Source organism: Oncorhynchus mykiss, chromosome 22 (assembly GCF_013265735.2).
Source record: "Oncorhynchus mykiss isolate Arlee chromosome 22, USDA_OmykA_1.1, whole genome shotgun sequence".
Lineage (NCBI taxonomy): Eukaryota > Metazoa > Chordata > Actinopteri > Salmoniformes > Salmonidae > Oncorhynchus > Oncorhynchus mykiss.
This window is the reverse complement of record NC_048586.1, coordinates 20,730,398-20,749,331: the sequence shown is the minus strand read 5'-3', so window position 1 is coordinate 20,749,331 and position 18,934 is coordinate 20,730,398. Positions and strand designations below refer to the sequence as shown.

The following is an 18,934-nucleotide window of genomic DNA, read 5'->3' as shown; positions in this document are numbered from 1 at the left end:
GTGAAATGTCAGAATAACAGGAAGAGAAGAATTCAGCTTTTATTTATTTTGTCACATTCCCAGTGGGTCAGAAGTTTACATACACTCAATAAGTATATGGTAGCATTGCCTTTAAATTGTTTAATTTGGGTCAAATTTGGGTAGCCTTCCACAAGCTTCCCACAATAAGTTAGGTGAATTTCTCCCACTCCTCCTGACAGAGCTGGTGTAACTGAGTCCGGTTTATAGGCCTCCTTGCTTGCACACACTTTTTCTGTTCTGCCCACAAATGTTCTATAGGATTGAGGTCAGGGCTTTGTGATGGCCACTCCAATACCTTGACTTTGTTGTCCTTAAGCCATTTTGCCACAACTTTGGAAGTATGCTTGGGGTCAATGTCCATTTGGAAGACCCATTTGCGACCAAGCTTTAACTTCCTGACTGATGTCTTGAGATGTTGCTTCAATATATCCACATAATTGTCCGTCCTCATGAAGCTTGCAAGCATCAAAAGCCTCCCCCTTTTTCCTCCAAACATAACGATGGTCATTATGGCCAAACAGTTAATTTTTGTTTCAACAGACCACAACCCACATTCATAAGGAAGGACTCCTGAAGGACCTAGAATTACATTTCTCCAAAGGTATGATCTTTGTCCCCATGTGCTGTTGCAAACCGTAGTCTGGATTTTTTTATGGTCGTTTTGGAGCAGTGGATTCTTCCTTGATAACCGGCCTTTCAGGTTATGTTGATATAGGACTAGTTTTACTGTGGATATAGATACTTCTGTACCTGTTTCCTCCAGCATCTTCACAAGTTCCTTTGCTGTTGTTTGGGATTGATTTGCACTTTTCACACCAAAGTACGCTCATCTCTAGGAGACAGAACGCGTCTCCTTCTTGAGTGGTATGACGGCTGCGTGATCCCATGGTGTTTATACTTGCGTACTATTGTTTGTACAGATGAATGTGGTACCTTCAGGGGGTTGGAAATTGTTTCCAAAGATGAACCAGGTCTTGGCTGATTTCTTTTGATTTTCCCATGATGTCAAGCAAAGAGGCACTGAGTTTGAAGGTAGGCCTTGAGATACATCCACAGGTACACCTCCAATTGACTAAAATTATGTAAATTAGCCTATCAGAAACATCTAAAGAAATGTCATTTTTTAAAATTTTCCAAGCGGTTTAAAGGCACAGTCAACAAAAGTGTATGTAAACTTCTGACCCACTGGAATTGTGATACAGTGAATTATAAGTGAAATAATCTGTCTGTAAACAATTGTTGGAAAAATGACTTGTGTCATGCACAAAGTAGATGTCCTAACCGACTTGCAAAAGCTATAGTTTGTTCACAAGATATTTGTGGATTGGTTGAAAAACAAGTTTTAATGACTCCAACCTAAGTGTATGTAAACTTCTGACTTCAACTCTATGGAATCATGTAGTAACCAAAAAAGTGTTAAACAAATCAAAATATATTTTATGTTTTAGATTGTTCAAAGTGGCTAAATGGACAATGACCCAACAAACCTCCAGGCTGTGTAAGGGCTATTTGACCAAGAAGGACGGTGATGGAGTGCTGCATCAGATGACCTGGCCTCCACAATCACCCGACTACAACCCAATTGAGATGGTTTGGGATGAGTTGGATCGCAGAGTGAAGGAAAAGCAGCCAACAAGTGCTCAGAATATGTGGGAACTCCTTCAAGACTGTTGGAAAAGCATTCCAGGTGAAGCTGATTGAGAGAATGCCAAGCATGTGCAAAGCTGTCATCAAGGCAAAGGGTACTAATAATAATAAGAAGAATGCATCCCAAATTACACCTTTTCCCCAAAGGTATTGTCCTATATAGGGAATAGGATGCCATTTTGGACTCAGACTAAGTGTGTCACATTCATAAGGAAGGACTACTGAAGGACCTAGAATGTGTGGTGGTTGTTATCTCTCCAGGAGTCTGGAGAAAACATCTCTACCAAGCCAGGCGATGCAAAGCTCCTAAATGATGATGGACAGAGAAGCAGACAGAAGCAGGAACATTCTGACAAAGGAATATTGCGCTGCATTCCTGAGGTGGCAATAGAAATTACATTCAGACTATACTGTGATTATTATATCTAATCACAACCACAACTATTGTCTCTGAGCACGTCTAACTACTTCATTAGAACCATGAGACAACATGTCGAAGCAGCCTTTACCTTTATGGTGGGAAATACACGTGCGGAGATCATCCGTTCACCCACACCGTGTCTCACAAAGACATGGCGGGTTGGAACTAAAAATCTCCAATTTGGACTCCAGACCAAAGGACAAATTTCCACTGGTGTTTCTTGGTCCAAGCAAGTCTCTTCTTATTATTGGTGTCCTTTAGTAGTGGATTCTTTGCAGCAATTCGACCAGTCTCCTCTGAACAGTTGATTTTGAGATGTGTTTGTTAATCAAATGAACTTATCCTCTGCAGCAGAGGTAACTCTGGGTCTTCCATTCCTGTAGTGGTCCTCATGAGAGCCAGTTTCATCATAGCACTTCATGGTTTTTGTGACTGCACTTGAATAAACGTTTAAAGTTCTTGAAATGTTCCATATTGACTGACTTTCATGTCTTAAAGTAATGATGGACTGTCATTTCTATTTGCTTATTTGAGCTGTTCTTGCCATAATATGGACTTGGTCTTTTACCAAATAGGGCTATCTTCTGTATACCCCCTCTACCTTGTCACAACACAACTGATTGGCTCAAATGCAGTAAGAAGGTTAAGAAATTACACAAATGAACTTTTAAGAAGGCACACCTGTGAATCGAAATGCTTTCCAGGTGACTGAAATGCTTTTCATGAAGCTGGTTGAGAGAATGCCAAGAGTGTGCAAAGCTGTCACCAAGGCAAAGGGTGGCTATTTGAAGAATCTAAAATCTCAAATATATTTTTATTTGTTTAAACACTTCTTTGGTTACTACATGATTCCATGTGTTTTTTCATAGTTTTGACATCTTCACTATTATTCAACAATGTAGAGAACAGTAAAAATGAAGAAAAACCCTTGAATGAGTAGGTGTTCTAAAACTTTTGACTGGTACTGTATAAATAACCACATAACCAAAGCTTAAAGTTAATTAATTTCACACTTTCACCCCTGTCCTCTCCTCAGCATGTAAAAAAGTGAGTGATTGCCCATCTGTGAGTTTCCTCATTATTCACTATTCTGAGAACAGATGTGATGTGTTCTCCCATTCTCACTTATTGTGTTTTTAGACCATCTCATTGTTTTTAGACCATCTCATTGTTCATTGTGAAATGTAATTCCAACATACGTGGGCTGATGTAGCTCTTTGGCACAATTCACCACTATCTGTCCCAGTCACCAAGGCAGCCAAGCCTCACATTATTTTTATGTCTCTGTCATGCTGACGTTTTTCTCCAACGCTCGAGCACATTTCTCAAAACTTTACTCACTTCTTCAAAACTATTTAGACTGACCCAACCTCAATCATGTTCAGCAAAACAAAACATTTATTTAGCTAAAAATACACCAAGGCTCTGAAAAGGTAGAATACAAGGTCACAAAAACAAGTATATATTTGTCATCTGCTGAAAATGTTAAATCATGAATTTAATAAGCTGCCCGAGCACATGGTTATAAAAAATTGTTGAATTAGCAACCTCATTGTGATATTAATCTCTACTCATATTGAAATTGGAGATACACTACATAGATACACATAGATACACAAAAGTATGTGGACACCTGCTCGTCAAACACCTCATTCCAAAATCATGGGCTGGTCCCCCCTTAGCTGCTATAACAGCCTTCACTCTTCTGGGAAGGCTTTCCACTAGATGTTGAAACATTGCTGCGGGGACTTACTTCCATTCAGCGACAAGAGCATTAGTGAGGTCAGGCACTGATTTTGGGCGTTTAGGCCTGGCTCTCAGTCGGCATTCCAATTCATCTCCTGGCATGTGCCAAACCCACTGCCAGATGGTGAACTGTGATTCATCACTCCAGAGAACACGTTTCCACATCTCCAGACTCCAATGGAGGCGAGCTTTACAGCACTCCAGCCGATGCCTGGCATTGCTCATGGTGACCATAGGCTTGTGTGTGGCTGCTTGTCCATGGACACCCATTTCAAGAAGCTCCCGACTAACAGTTCTTGTCCTGACGTTGCTTCCAGAGGCAGTTTGGAAGTCGGTAGAGAGTGTTGCAACCAAGGACAGACAATTTTTACGTACCACGCGCTTCAGCACTCAGCGGTCCTGTTCTGTGAGCTTGTGTGGCCTGTTGCTCCTAGAATTATCCACTTCACATTAACAGCACTTACAGTTGACCGGGGCAGCTCTAGCATGGCAGAAATTTGACAAACTGACTTGTTGGAAAGGTGGCATACTATGACGGTGCCACGTTGAAAGTCACTGAGCTCTTCAGTAAGGCCATTATACTGCCAATGTTTGTCTATGGAGATTACATGGCTGTGTGCTCAATTTTATACACCTGTCAGCAACGGGTGTGGTTGACATAGCCAAATCCAGGCATTTGAAGGGGTGTCCACATACTTTTGCATATATAGTGTATATATAAGTTAAACACAGGTTTAAAGTTATGTTTCCACCCTATGAATGGTGACTGTGTTGAGGGAGTTAGCAAACATTAGAAAGTACGCAAACTAGCTTCTGTAGGAGTAGCTACTGGGGGAGTGCTGTTTGCAAAGCAGTGATTCTACAAAGCTCATCTGAGGCCAGATGGGATCTAGAGGGGGATCTAGTGGGTGAGGGTGTCCCAAGTTTTCTGATCCTTGAAGTGTAGGCTACTCCATTCCAATAGTAGCTGTCCTTGCTCTTCACAAACATGTTTGTGTTGTGTGAGGGTGATCTGAAGTAAAGACACAATAGGTTAAAGAAAAAACAAGTAACCGTTACTAAATCTATAAATAACATACAGTTCATTAGGGGGGCCTATATGTCAGAGCAGAGGGTAGGGCAACTAAAGCAGAGATCTAAGGCACTGCGTCTCAGTGTCAGAGGTGTCACTATAGAACCTGGTTCGATTCCAGGCTGTATCACAACCGGCCGTGATTGGGAGCCCCATAGGGCGTCGCACAATTGGCACAACGTCGTCCGGGTTAAGGTTTGGCCGAGGTAGGCCCTCATTGTAAATATGAATTTGTTCTTAACTGACTTGCCTAGTTAAATAAAGGTTCAATAACAAATACAAATTGCCAAGTGTCCATGTCGCCTGCAATCCTTTCATATTGGGGTCAGGACAAATCATTCTCAAGTCTCTTGTTCCAGTTCCAGTCTCTTTTTCCAGTCTCTTGTTCCAAGTCAGAGTGACATATGCACTGAAAAGCTGCCTGGGTCAATCAACAACATTATTGTCAATTAGGATTATCATGTATTATCAACAGCAAATTAGGATCCTCTTGTAATTTCAGTGAACTACTGTATGACTACCGTATGTTTTTGGCAGGCACACTTTAAAGAAATTCCAACTTAGAAGCTCAAGATTAGGGGGAAAAGAATAATCTTTAGCTGCCGCCACTTTAACCAACCTGATCCCCCTCACCTCCTACCATCTGTTCCGGGGTAGAGCCGTCTGTTTCCATGGCAACCCAGTACCCCTCTTTCCTATATGGGTTGTGGGTTATTTTGTGTGCCCCACCATGCACTATTCCGAGTGTAACCCTACAATGGTTGGTGTGTGTGTGTGTGCTTGCAAGCCTGTGTGCACACGGTGACGATGCAAAGGAGCCTGGACTGAAATAGGAGAAACATCACCCCCCCCCCCCCCCCCCCCCCCCCCCCGCTGACTACCACCAACACCCCCATCCCCCCTCACAAAGCCTGCCTAGGCACCCACCCATCCCCCTAAAGGTGTCTGCATACTTCCCAACCGAAACGGTTTGTGCATATATTATGACAACATTTTGTGATGTTTTTGTTCGTTTTGGACTTCGGTATCGGTTTTTTCGGCTGTTCGGGCACACAAAAAAATGTCTGAAGGCAAGCCGAAGTTCGAAGTCGAAGTCTACACCGCTTCGTCGGTGATTGGTCAACAGTAGGGACTTTCAATGAGAGGTGACACGTTTTCATGCACATTTTTTCTTTGAAAATTAACCTTTTCAAGCGAAGGTCTTTTAAAGGAATATGCGAGCACATGTGTTTGGTTCGGCTAGCCAAGTTTGGCTATGCGCCAGCTGAACTGAAGCATGCTGATGTCTTAAACCCTCAAAAGCCCACCAGGCCAACCTGTGTGTCCCGATCCCCCTGACCCAATACACTGAGCTGAGGTGCTACTAGTAATGGGAATCGGTTGCCTTGTCTCCCCAGTAGTGGGGTGTGCATGACTGCGGGGCAGTGTCCCCATTTGCATCCTATTGCGTTCTAAAGTTTGTTTCACCTTAAAAAGAGCCCACCAAACAAACTACACTATCCACCAAACAAACTACACTATCCACCAAACAAACTACACTATTTACTCTATAATTATAAAAAGAGAAAATGCCTCAGATGTCAACAAAAAGGAGATTACTGTACAGCATGCAAAAAGTTACAAAAACTTACCAAAATTACAATTTCAGTGCAAGATGTCCGTTTGTATTCCTACGACACTGCCTTCAGCTCAGCCACTGTTCCTCCCAACAGTCAACGCAATTATTGTTTTACATATGTAAATGTGCCACTTATAAGTGACCTTAGGGCTTGAGGCTTTACACAGCAGTGTGCGACTGTTTTATGAAATAATTTAGCCTTCAATCAGTTGTAAACTGAGCTCCAAGGTACTACATTAGGCTACAACGGCCCACAAACACAGATGGGAAGCATTAGGCTTGCTGGCACCTGGCTTCACTTCCCCAAACTGTGAATGAAGTAGTAAAAATGCAGAGAAAATTTACTGCTGAACTTAATTACTGTATGCTCAGTAATGGAATTGCCAAAAACTAACAGGTGCAACTAATAATCACACCGCCTTCGATATGCAGCAGAATTTCATGAATGGGATTTTCAAGTGGGATTGAGCATGTTTATGATACAAGTGTTTTGCATTTGGCTGAGGCATTGGGGTGGCTATGAATGTATGTCACAAACAAACAATCTGATTTATGTGAATGAAAAATATGTTTATTGAAAGCAATCCGTCTGACGGAACCACAGATAGACATTTTATTGTTTCATAGCCCATCCAGTTATAAGCATTATCAACCGAAATTACAACATCACAGACCCTATAAAACAACACAGCAAATAGACATGATCAAAAACACATGGACAGCAGAGTTGCAAGCATCAATCAGGGGTATATTCCGTGTAGTAATGGCGAACGGTACCATAAAGCTTTGAATCATAGATTGATCTTGCAACGTGAACAAGCAGTCTGTCTTGTGCCTCTGACATGTAACCCATACCTTCAGAATTAAGTTATACAAGGTAAACACAAAAAGAGTATTAATAAAAAGTGTTAAGATGATATTCTTGTAATTATTCAAACTGAACCCAAACCGCAAAATGTTTGTTTTGGACAGCAAACGTCAACCATGCATGCCACCTCCCAAACAGGACACAGTAGCATCAGGTGTATGTCCATTATCTATGGATCTGTAAGTGTAAAGAGTCTTGCAAACAATAGCACGACAATTGATCCAACGTCTTACAAATGTCATGGTCTATTGTGAGCCAATGTAATGGTATGGAGATCCCCTCGTGAATGTGAGGGCAACATTACAACCAGTGGGGGAGTGAGCCAGGCTCTAATAATTCAACTGCCTCAAAGCACATCAGCATGACTAAGGGCTTGGACAGAGAAAAGCTATAGAGTTCCTGAGGGCATTGTAGTGCAATTCCACATCCACAGATTTGTTGCTTAGTGACTAAAACAGGCACAACCACCTTTTCTTGGGGAAGAGGGTGGGGGTGGATTTTGAGTTAATGCTGTTGGCACATACTGTATGTAGGTGTGAGTTTTTCCTCTGTTGACCAGAATACTTAGTGTATAGCTAGTCAATTCTGTGACAATTCGTATTTGAAATTTTTAAGTACAACCAGGGGTGGAATTGGTGGGGAATATCAGTTTGCAATGTAGTTGAATATCCAATTATTTTAAAGTGGTGAGTTCCCAGGGTGATTTTCCACTTCTTCGTTGTCATATGCTTTTTTTTTTTTTTTTTGTTTTTTTACTGTGCTCCAAAGTATGGTGTAGAACCCTGGGTCTCATTTCTAATTTTCTCTGACACTCACTCCCCCATTCCTTCTTCCTATTACACTGACAAAAGAGCTGTCTATAACTCCTTAATGGGTAAACTCATGGCAGAACGAAAATATTCAGGCAAAAACCAGTTATGACCTTTCTCAAAAGCAGGGAGTATGTGGCATCGAGGAAGACAAACATCACGAGGGATGATTCAACCACTAGCCTACACAGGTTAATCACAGTGGCACAAATGGAATAAGCAACTGTTGGACAAAGCACTTATACCTAGAGTTTGGTCATATTACGCCACAGTTGTAGCACGATGAATGTTCCATTCTGGAGACATGTGATCAGAGTAAACATTGTTTTATTTAACCTTTATTTAACTAGGCAAGTCTGTTATGAAAACATTTTTATTTACAATGTCCGCTTTCCCCCGCCAAACCCGAACGACGCTGAGCCAATTGTGCGCCGCCCTATGGCTTTTGGGAAAAAGCAAGCTGCAATCCAGGGCACAAAGGAAATTTTAACATCACACTATATCAAGCAACTTGAACAACCACTACGTTTTGGGTTCCTGCTGTTTAGAGTTTCTGCCTCTGTGGTGAAAAGGAAGCTTGTATAAGTCTAGGTGACGAGGGGACCACACAATGAAATCCATGAATGAAAGCACGCTTGTGAAATCTCCCCAAGAAGAGGGAAGGGGAGCACATTCCATCTGACCTGTTTGCAGTGAAGAGCAGTATGATGTGCATTGAGTGGTAAACTGCCCTGGCCAGACAATAAAACTCGGTCATCCACAATCATGAAGTCTTTTCGCAAGCAATTTGTTGAACACAATACATCTGCTTATACTTGCCAATTGTTTAGCGATGTTGCTTGAATTTCTGTGAATACAGGAAGAACAATGACCACGATCATTGACTGACTGACTGGCTACCTTCTGAGATTGATGAAATAATTTAACAGTGAAACATACAGAATGTACCCAATCTAGTGGAATGATGTCTAGTTGATGGCATCGTTGTGTGGATGAAAATACTTTACAGAAGACTGGAGTGCTTTTGATGTATCTCCTGCGTGTGCCAACTGATGACAATGGAGGATAAAAATGTACTGTATATGGAAGCTAGTCTGGGAGGAAGGATTCTCATCCCCATCTTGCCAAAGAAAGTGTCGAGAAGGAGGAAAGGTTTAAAATAATAACTACTTCCGAACGCTCGCTCCAATCGGAAAGGGGGGGGGGGGGGGGCGCTATGTGCCACATAACAGCTGGGGGCACATCCCACAACAATGAAGATTGTAGCACCATTTTCAAATTCCCACCACACCAACATGCAGGTAAAACTCAGCAGACTGTAAATCATAAGAATTATCATTATGCGACAGTAATTAAGAATTATCACTGCGACAGTTGCCTAGTTGTGCTAACTGAAATCTTACAGTAATAAATAAATAGCAAGCTTCTTAAATCTCTATTATAGGGGTGCATACATACATTTCGTTATAACAGTTGTGCGTACAAATTCTACATTGTGGATGTTATAGTTGTTGATGTTCTTATTAATATCGTAAACAGTTTATTGTGAGAACAAATGAACATTGCATTACGCCCAGCCATAGTCTGTCTATGGAACTCAGGAGAGAGAGAGGGACATCATTTTTTGAGAAATTGTACTGCCGTCTTCATTTGCAATGTAAACGGCTAAATCTGTTTTGGTGGCTGACTGTTGGGAGCACACAGCTGTGTGTATCGCATTGTATGGAAAAACAAATACTCCGGTTCTGAGGATGAAGAGTGTCGACGTTGATCCTTGTCTCAGATTTCATGAGAAGGTCCTGGAGAGGGGGGTGGGGTGCATACGCGCGTAGGGGAGGAGAAAATCGGGATTTAGGGATGTTCTTTGTCTGTCTCTCCCCCGTATTTTTCGAATGCGGGTAATAAAGTGAAGCTTTTTTCTATAGTGGAGAGAAAAGTGACCAGACATTTGAGGAAATTTTTTTTTTAGGCATAGCCTACAGGCAAAATTCAAGGACTTTAGAAACGGAGTAAGTAGGATTCGAGGTAAGATTAATAACAGATATGTCAACCAACAAAACTGAGCGTTAGTTCGCGTTTAGGATATTTTTTGTGTGTTTCTGAGTGTTGTGCGCTAACGTTAGCTGGCTGCTTGAAGCAATTGTTTTTCTCCTAGCTAACTTAGCTACTGCGTTCAATATTTGATGTAAGTAGCTATCCTTTCTGTCTAGTTTAGATAGCCAATCAGTCAATTGTTTGGTAAGTGTTACTAGAGAGAAATATGTAGTTAGCTAATTGATATCTTGATTTATGCTAGCTTGTTCATTCGTGCGAGGGGATGAAGGTGATGGAAGCTATCGAACGCAGCACGAGGGCACCGTAGGAACATAGATTTCTAATGAACCCATTTTCTACGGCTATATGTAATAGTTTTTCTCTGGCTGGCAACTTTACGTGTACATGGGGTAGTCTGGTTAGCCGATTTAAAGGCAAAATAGCAGAAATGTACCTATAGAGCCACTGGAGGCCGGTTCTTCGCCGCGAGCAGCCTGCTGCTTGTCCTCCCCACCACCCTGTACATTCAGGTTAGACCGCTTTAACAGTTGAAACGTGCCTGGAATTTGTACGTTTTATGTGAGATATTAAAGAGGCAGATCTGCAGTTGAAACAACAAAGCCCCTAATTCGCCACCTTTTTTAATGTAAATAGCATCTGGATGGGACTGGAGAGATGGACTCACTCACAAATTCATAGACGGGGCCACCCATGATATCAAAATGATAGTTTGAACTAGGTTTTGAGGCTAGTAATGTTTGTTTTCAATTACATTGTCTGTAAACAAGCAATCAAATGTATTTATAAAGCCCTTCTTACATCAGCTGATGTCACAAAGTGCTGTACAGAAACCCGGCCTAAAACCCCAAACAGCAAGCAATGCAGGTGTAGAAGCACAGTGGAAAAACTCCCAAGAAAGGCCAGAACATAGGAAGAAACCTAGAGGGGAACCAGGCTATGAGGGGTGGCCAGTCCTCTTCTGGCTGTGCCGGGTGGCGATTATAACAGAACATGGCCAAGATCTTCAAATGTTCATAGATGACTAGCAGGGTCAAATAATAATAGTCAGTGGTTGTCGAGGGTGCAACAGGTCAGCACCTCCAGGAGTAAATGTCAGTTGGCAATTCATAGCCGATCGTTCAGAGTATCTCTACCGCTGCTGCTGTCTTGAGATTGTTGAAAACAGCAGGTCTGGGACAGGTAGCACGTCCGGTGAACAGGTCAGGGTTCCATAGCCGCAGGCAGGACAGTTTAAACTGGGGCAGCAGCACGGCCAGGTGGACTGGGGACAGCCAGGTTGTCCTGAGGCATGGTCCTTGGGCTCAGGTCATCCAGAGAGAGAGAGAGAGAGAGAGAAAGAAAGAAAGAGAATTAGAGAGAGCATATTTAAATTCACACAGGACACCGGATAAGACAGGAGAAATACTCCAGATATAACAGACTGACCCTAGCCCCCCGACACATAAACTACTGCAGCATCAATACTGGTGGCTGAGACAGGAGGGGTCAGGAGACACTGGCCCGTCTGACGATACCCCCGGACAGGGGCAAACAGACCCAGGATATAACCCCACCCACTTTACCAAAGCACAGCCCCCACACCACTAGAGGGATATCTTCAACCACCAACTTACCATCCTGAGACAAGGCTGAGTATAGCCCACGAAGATCTCTATCACGACACAACCTAAGGGGGGCGCCAACCCGGACAGGAAGATCACGTCAGTGACTCATCCCACTCAAGTGATGCACCCCTCCTAGGGACAGCATGGAAGAGCACCAGTAAGCCAGTGACTCAGCCCCTGTAATAGGGTTTGAGGCAGAGAATCCCAGTGGAGAGTGGGGAACTGGCCAGGCTGAGACGGCAAGGGCGGTTCATTGCTGCTGTGCCTTTCCGTTCACCTTCACACTCCTGGACCAGACTACACTCAATCATAGGACCTACTGAAGAGATGAGTTTTCAATAAAGACTTAAAAGTTGAGACCTAGTCTGCGTCTCTCACATGGATAGGCAGACCATTCCATAAAAATGGAGCTCTGTAAGAGAAAGCCCTAAGAGAAAGCCCTGCCTCCAGCTGTTTGCTTAGAAATTCTAGGGACAGTAAGGAGGCCTGTGTCTTGTGACCGTAGCGTATGTGTAGGTATGTACAGCAAGACCAAATCGGAAAGATGGGTAGGAGCAAGCCAATTTAATGCTTTGTATGTTAGCAGTAAAACCTTAATCAGCCCTTGCCTTAACAGGAAGCCAGTGTAGAGAGGCAAGCACTGGAGTAATATGATCACATTTTTGGTTCAAGTCTAGCAGCAGTGTTTAGCACTAACTTAAGTTTTTAGTGCTTTATCCAGGTAGCTGGAAAGTAGAGCATTGCAGTAGTCTAACCTAGAAGTGACAAAAGCATGGATACATTTCTCTCAATTTTTGGACAGAAAGTTTCTGATTTTTGCAATGTTACGTAGATGGAAAAAAGCTGTCCTTGAAACAGTCTCTTGATATGTTCGTCAAAAGAGAGATCAGGGTCCAGAGTAACGCCGAGGTCCTTCACAGTTTTGTTTGCGACGACTGTACAACCATCAAGATTAATTGTCAGATTCAACAGAAGATTTCTTTGTTTCTTGGGCCCTAGAACAAGCATCTCTGTTTCGTCCGAGTTTAAAAATCTAAAATTTGCCGCCATCCACGTCCTTATGTCTGAAACACAGGCTTCCAGGGAGGGCAATTTTGGGGCTTCACCATGTTTCATCGAAATGTACAGCTGTGTGTCATCCGCATAGCAGTGAAAGTTTACATTATATTTCTGAATGACATCACCAAGAGGTAAAATATATAGTGAAAACAATAGTGGTCCTAAAATGGAGGCTCTTGAGGCATTTAAGTTTCATATTTGTCATTCATTTAAAAGTACAAACATGGGTTTAGCAATCATATTGCCCCTTTTAAGGTTAGTTACCTTTCATCCAGGCTTTTGGGTGTGTTTGAAAATCAAACCCCAAAACCAATGGACTCCAATGTACCCGTAGGCAGTAGCTTGTTTTATTTCATACACAAATTATATATGTGCTTGGGCATCCACTTACTTACCTGTGATGAAACTCAATCCCCTATCTAAGGCAATTTATGGTCAAGAATTTACAATGCCCAAATTATCAATTTCTGAAATGTACTGTGCATCGCTCATTGATGTAGTTTGGAGTAAATATGTATTTGGTGCCCATTTCATGAGATCATTGCCCAAGCTTGTGACATCTCAAGAAGGAAAAGCTGACAGAACTGGTATTATACATACTGAGCAACAAAAAAAAAAGCTCATGAGGGCTGCCTTTGTGAGATGCTTACGTTGATGTTAATGCCATCTGCTGGCTATTAGTGATATCTTGCTGATGGATCACATCTGTCTCCCGATGGTAGTACATTGCAGCTAAGGCAAGATATAGGTGCATTTGCTCATCTATCGTGTTATGGGCCTTTTAATTCCTTGAGCCATCTGATTTTGCTAGGGTTTTTCGTTTTTAATATTACTAATCAAATCGAGCTTATGAGTATCCATTAATTGAATGACACTGTTTCATAGAGGCCTGTACTGACAAACGGAAAAGGAGGCATACATCACACAGACCCATTTTATCATTTTATTAGTAGCCTATGCGTATATCACATCTACACACTTCAGTTGGTTGGTGTAGTAAATGTACTGGTCTTCTCTTCATATTATGTGGGCAGTTTCAATATTGTTGTATTTGTGGGCACCGAAACTGATTTATGCTAAACTTATAGGCTATATTATTTGCCTAAAGAGTTGAGATATTTGATGACAAGCAAGCCTCCTAAATCCACTAGAACAGTCCATGAGGGAAATTTGTCAAACAGTCTGGTCTTTGTTCTACATAACTGTTCTACATAACTATTCTTACCCAATAGTTGGTCTGAATTTCCCAGAAATAATTGGCAATGAAGTTGGAATCGTTTAGGGGTGTGTGCCTTTGGTGCTCACACGTGTTGCAAACTCTCGGACTGAGGAGGAATCCTTCTCATCATTTGTTCAGCAATGAGCTGCACACTTCTGGCAGTTGAGAGGTTGTCGTTATAGAGTCTGTTTAGACACCATTCTTGAGAAATCCAAATAGTAAAATATGATTCAATACAAATTTAAGTTGAATATTGCATAGTTTATTCTAGGTACTGCCGTACTTCCAGGAGCTACACAAAATGGTGTTGGCCTATATAGTCTGTTTTGCTCACTTTTTCTCTCTCCCCCCATATAGAGTTGAGTGTCCCTCTCCCCCCACTCCGGAGTCACCATGAGCTGGAGTTTCCTGACGCGTCTCTTGGATGAGATCTCCAACCATTCCACTTTTGTGGGAAAGATCTGGCTCACGCTGCTCATCGTCTTCCGCATTGTGTTGACGGCTGTAGGAGGCGAATCCATCTACTACGATGAACAGAGCAAGTTTGTGTGCAATACGCACCAACCCGGTTGCGAAAATGTGTGCTACGACGCTTTTGCGCCGCTCTCGCACATCCGTTTCTGGGTCTTCCAGGTGATCATGATCACCACCCCCACCGTCATGTACCTGGGCTTTGCCATGCACAAGATTGCCCGCATGGATGACGAGGAATACAGGCCCCGTGGTAGGAGAATGCCCATGGTGAGCCTAGGGACCAACCGGAACTACGAGGAGGCGGAGGATAATGGTGAGGAGGATCCCATGATCTCGGAGGAGATTGAGGTGGAGAAGGAGAAGAAGAAAGAGGAGAAGCCCAACAAGAAGCATGACGGGCGCCGGCGCATCAAGCGCAATGGCCTCATGAAGGTGTACATCTTCCAGCTGTTGTCGCGTGCTGCTTTCGAGGTCTCCTTCCTGTTCGGCCAGTATATCCTCTACGGCCTGAAGGTGTCTCCCTCGTACGTGTGCAAACGCTCCCCCTGCCCGCACACGGTGGACTGCTTTGTGTCGCGCCCCACAGAGAAGACCATCTTTTTGCTCATCATGTACGGGGTGAGTGCCCTCTGTCTGCTCTTCACCTTGCTGGAGATCCTCCACCTGGGCTATAGCGGCATCCGGGACTGTCTCTGCCGCCCTCGTCCCCCAATTCCCCACCAACTGGCTAGCCAGCGTCCCACACTATGTGGCCACCGGGTCCCCACAGCTCCTCCGGGCTACAACACAGCTCTGAAGAAGGACCCCAAGGGCATGCGGTTGGACTACAACCTGGGCGACTCGGGCCGCGAGTCGTTTGGGGACGAGACTTCACAGCGGGAGCTGGAGAGGCTGAGGAGGCACCTGAAGCTGGCCCAGCAGCACCTGGACCTGGCCCACCTGAACGAGGACAACCGCAGTCCGTCGCGGAGCAGCAGCCCCGAGTCCAATGGGACGGCCGTGGAGCAGAACCGCCTCAACTTTGCCCAGGAGAAGCAGAGCAGCACCTGCGAGAAAGGTGTGTTCATCTGGGCTCTGGCATGCGTCACAAAAAGTATAATATGTTGGTTTTAAGCTAATACTTCTGTAGTATTTTGCATGTAATTGTCATTCTATAGTGGTTCGAATCAATTAATGGATGTTGTGGATGAGGTACAATTATTGTCTACTTGAAATTGACATTACATTTTTCTCCTTTTGCCTTCAGGTTTGCGAGCCTAACTTCTTAATTTGCCCACCTGGCCCTCTAATGATATATTCTCGCATCTGGGACAGTGGGGGTATGAGGGAGCATTGTGTGGGAACAGGTGTTGTGTATATGTGACTTGAGAAGGATTAATTGGTCTGCCTTTCAGTATTGAGGCCAGTGAACGCTCAACTGAAACATGCCAAACTCAACGAGCAGGCTCTTCCTACCCAGCTACACTTGACCATGTCTGAAGATCCAAAGTGACCCAACTGTTTTCAGAACATGCCTATTAGTATCTCAGGGCAGCTGTGCTGTTTTGTTGAACTTCCTTTAGTAGTTTGTAATTATTCCTCTTTGCTGGAGTTTAGAGGGGTCCATCTCAAGTTGGCCTTGAACCTAAAACTGTAGTTTAAATTTCAGCCATTCCAAGAGGGAATGGAAAGTGTGTCACAAAACCATGTCAAATTTTTTTGGGTGTGTTTTGTGAGGAATAAGGAACCACAGTGAGTCAGTGTTTGAACTGGTATGGTAATATACAGGGCTCTTTGCTGTTGAGCATAAGAAAAGGTACTAAGTGGCCAATTCAGAGGGTGTTGGTGATATTATGCTGTGAATAACTGTCTTCCATGTGCAACAGCTTACAATTAGTAAATGGTTAAAACTATATGTTATAACTGTTATATTCGAGTTGTAGCACACCAACAGCAATACGTAGTTTGCAGAAATAACTTATTTTGAACATGAACCCCCCCCCAAATCTGATGCCAAGTCTGGGAACTGGAAGCCTTTTTTGGCACCTTTGTCCAAAGGATCAAAAACCTGGGTAATGCTTGAATTCATGTACATTATCTTGTATGTTTTATGTAACACATGCTTTTTGATACTGTTCTTTCATTTAGTTTTATATGGTAAATGTTTGGATGATATTGACACTTGGAAGTACAAAATGAAGCCTTTAAGGCAGTGGTATTCAAAGTTGTGGTCAAGCCCAAATAGTTTTGAACACATTTTTGTATGGGACAATAAACATTTTGAGAAAGATAATTAGAAAAAAAATTGTGTTCAGTAAATGTATCTATTGGTTTCTTCATTTTGATAAGAGATTAAAACGTAATGAATTGAAGGTTATTTGTTGATGTAAAGATAGGAATTCACACAAAAAAAATCATTTTAAGGTTGTCATTAGATTCGGGTTGGGGTTGCAATACATTTTTGTGAGGGTGGGGAAATGGGGTACCGCTAAAAAATGTTTGAATACCACTGCTTTAAGGCCACTGTGACCAACTAGTAACAAGTATGAAGTTCCCTGCTTGGGGGGGGGGGGGGGGGGGGGGGGTCCAGGTCCGGTTAACTAAGCATTTCTTCTGTCGAATAGCATTTTCAGAAAGCAAGCCAATTGTCCCCCAACTCGGGGTTATATTTTTTTATACATTGTGTTTCCCCTGAAATTTGGACCTGTATATTTGTGGCTTTGTTACTTCTCTACACATTTCAAAATCTTACGATCGGTTCATTGAGGCAGCGAGTATGTTTACATGCACACTAATAATTCGATGTTCAACTTATGGCAATGGTCATGTAAACACTACTCTCTTCATCTTGAATCGGCATAATGTTAAAATCGAAATAAGCATACGTTGATTAAAACACCCGGTTTTCTGAAATCTGTAGAATTAAGATGGCTGATTCGGGGTTCCAGCTGTGTATTTGATCTGCCATGTGCCAGTAGTGCAAGCCTGCCTCTTATCTGCAAGTGAGTTCGGAAAAACTGAAGGTATGCATCTTAGAAATAGTTCACATGCAAACGTTATATGTCCGAACTCAGAATCAAATAGGTGTCACAAACAACATGGTCAAATGTTTATTTTGATGGCTTTCTGCATTTATTTAAGTCCCATTAGGTAGCCCGGTTACATACGTGAAAAGGATTATTAGGGAAATTGTTCTTGCAGAGCTTTTAAACAAACGATTCGATATTAATCTGGTTATGCACAAACCGTGTGCATGTTACTGTACTCTGATGCAAATCAAATTCAAGCGCCTTAAACTGTTAAGAATGACCTCCATGGTCCTGTCTGTTTTATCTTTTAACAGTTAAAACAACTCAATGCCTTGAACATGATCATCTATAATGCAAACGTTCATGTTATCTTTTGAAGGTTAAAATGACCCAATGCCTTGAATGTGATCTGATGCTGTCAGTGCACTCTAACAGCAGTGCCATGAAGTGTAAACTCATCTCAAAACTATTTTTTTATACTTGCTTTAGTACTTTTTTTATTTCTTACACTTTTTCAAATAAATTCATGTCTACCTTGAGTATCTGCAAATTGTATGTAATGCAATGTGTAGGCTGGTGTATATTAGGTATGTACATTTTCGGTCTACAATATAACACTGAATTGTGCTATCAAAATATCTTGGCACTCACAGGATTTGCAGCTGGATTCGTGTGAGGGGCCGTACTTATTTGATCCCATCGATGCAATTCCTGGCTGCAGTGTTCCAAACGTGTTTTGCGCCATCATAATTTGGTGATATTGGCAAATGTCACCCTATGAGGGTTTGCGTTTGCTTGGTTTGAATGAAATATTTAATTACATTTACCAATGATCCCTCCTAGTGTCTGAGCTCCCACCGTATTGTATTCACCTGTCAAGTACTGTCCTTTAAGGGCAAATGGAGGAAACAATTACAGATTTAGCAATTGAACCAAAACCCCAGCAATAAATCACTGTTTCAGCAAGTCCAAAGTATACCAGTTATAGACCATTATCAATGGTAACTTTGAAGAGTTGAAGTGCGTTTTCTGGCACGATTACATAAATAATGCAAGAGTTCAAGCAGGTGAATAACATTGCTATGAAAGGCTTACTGTCTGGACTGTGCAGTTCCACCTCCCAAGCTGAAGAACTCGATGCAGGTTCTCTCGCTGTACCTGATGTGCCTCTATGACTGCTGGTGTCAGGCGGATGAACCAGATGACTTTAAGCTACTTGCTACTCTGACCAACTACTTAAGGATGGACTTGACCTCCAAACCCATTTATACCTTTGACTGCAGTCGTCCAAGGAGTAACTCACTTCAAAGTGG

General features: G+C 42.6%; 1 protein-coding gene across 4 annotated transcripts; it reads left to right on the top strand.

Moving 5' to 3' along the window:
- The first annotated feature begins 9,377 nt into the window (after nt 1-9,377).
- LOC110501586 (gap junction gamma-1 protein) lies at nt 9,378-18,422 on the top strand. Of its 4 annotated transcripts, none has more exons than XM_021579257.2 (3): nt 9,378-9,503; nt 14,497-15,670; nt 15,860-18,422. In XM_021579257.2, the coding sequence occupies exons 2-3, from the start codon at nt 14,533-14,535 to the stop codon at nt 15,871-15,873; spliced, it is 1,152 nt and encodes a 383-aa protein (XP_021434932.1). In that variant the 5' UTR covers nt 9,378-9,503; nt 14,497-14,532; the 3' UTR covers nt 15,874-18,422. The 4 variants fall into 4 exon arrangements, with proteins under 4 accessions (XP_021434932.1, XP_021434931.1, XP_021434930.1 ...); XM_021579256.2 differs by lacking the exon at nt 9,378-9,503 and adding an exon at nt 9,912-10,211; XM_021579255.2 differs by lacking the exon at nt 9,378-9,503 and adding an exon at nt 9,934-10,227.
- The last annotated feature ends 512 nt before the right edge of the window (nt 18,423-18,934 follow it).

Excerpts from the sequence above, each read along its gene's own strand:
- LOC110501586 (XM_021579257.2), top strand. The coding sequence starts at position 14,533 with ATGAGCTGGAGTTTCCTGACGCGTCTCTTGGATGAGATCTCCAACCAT.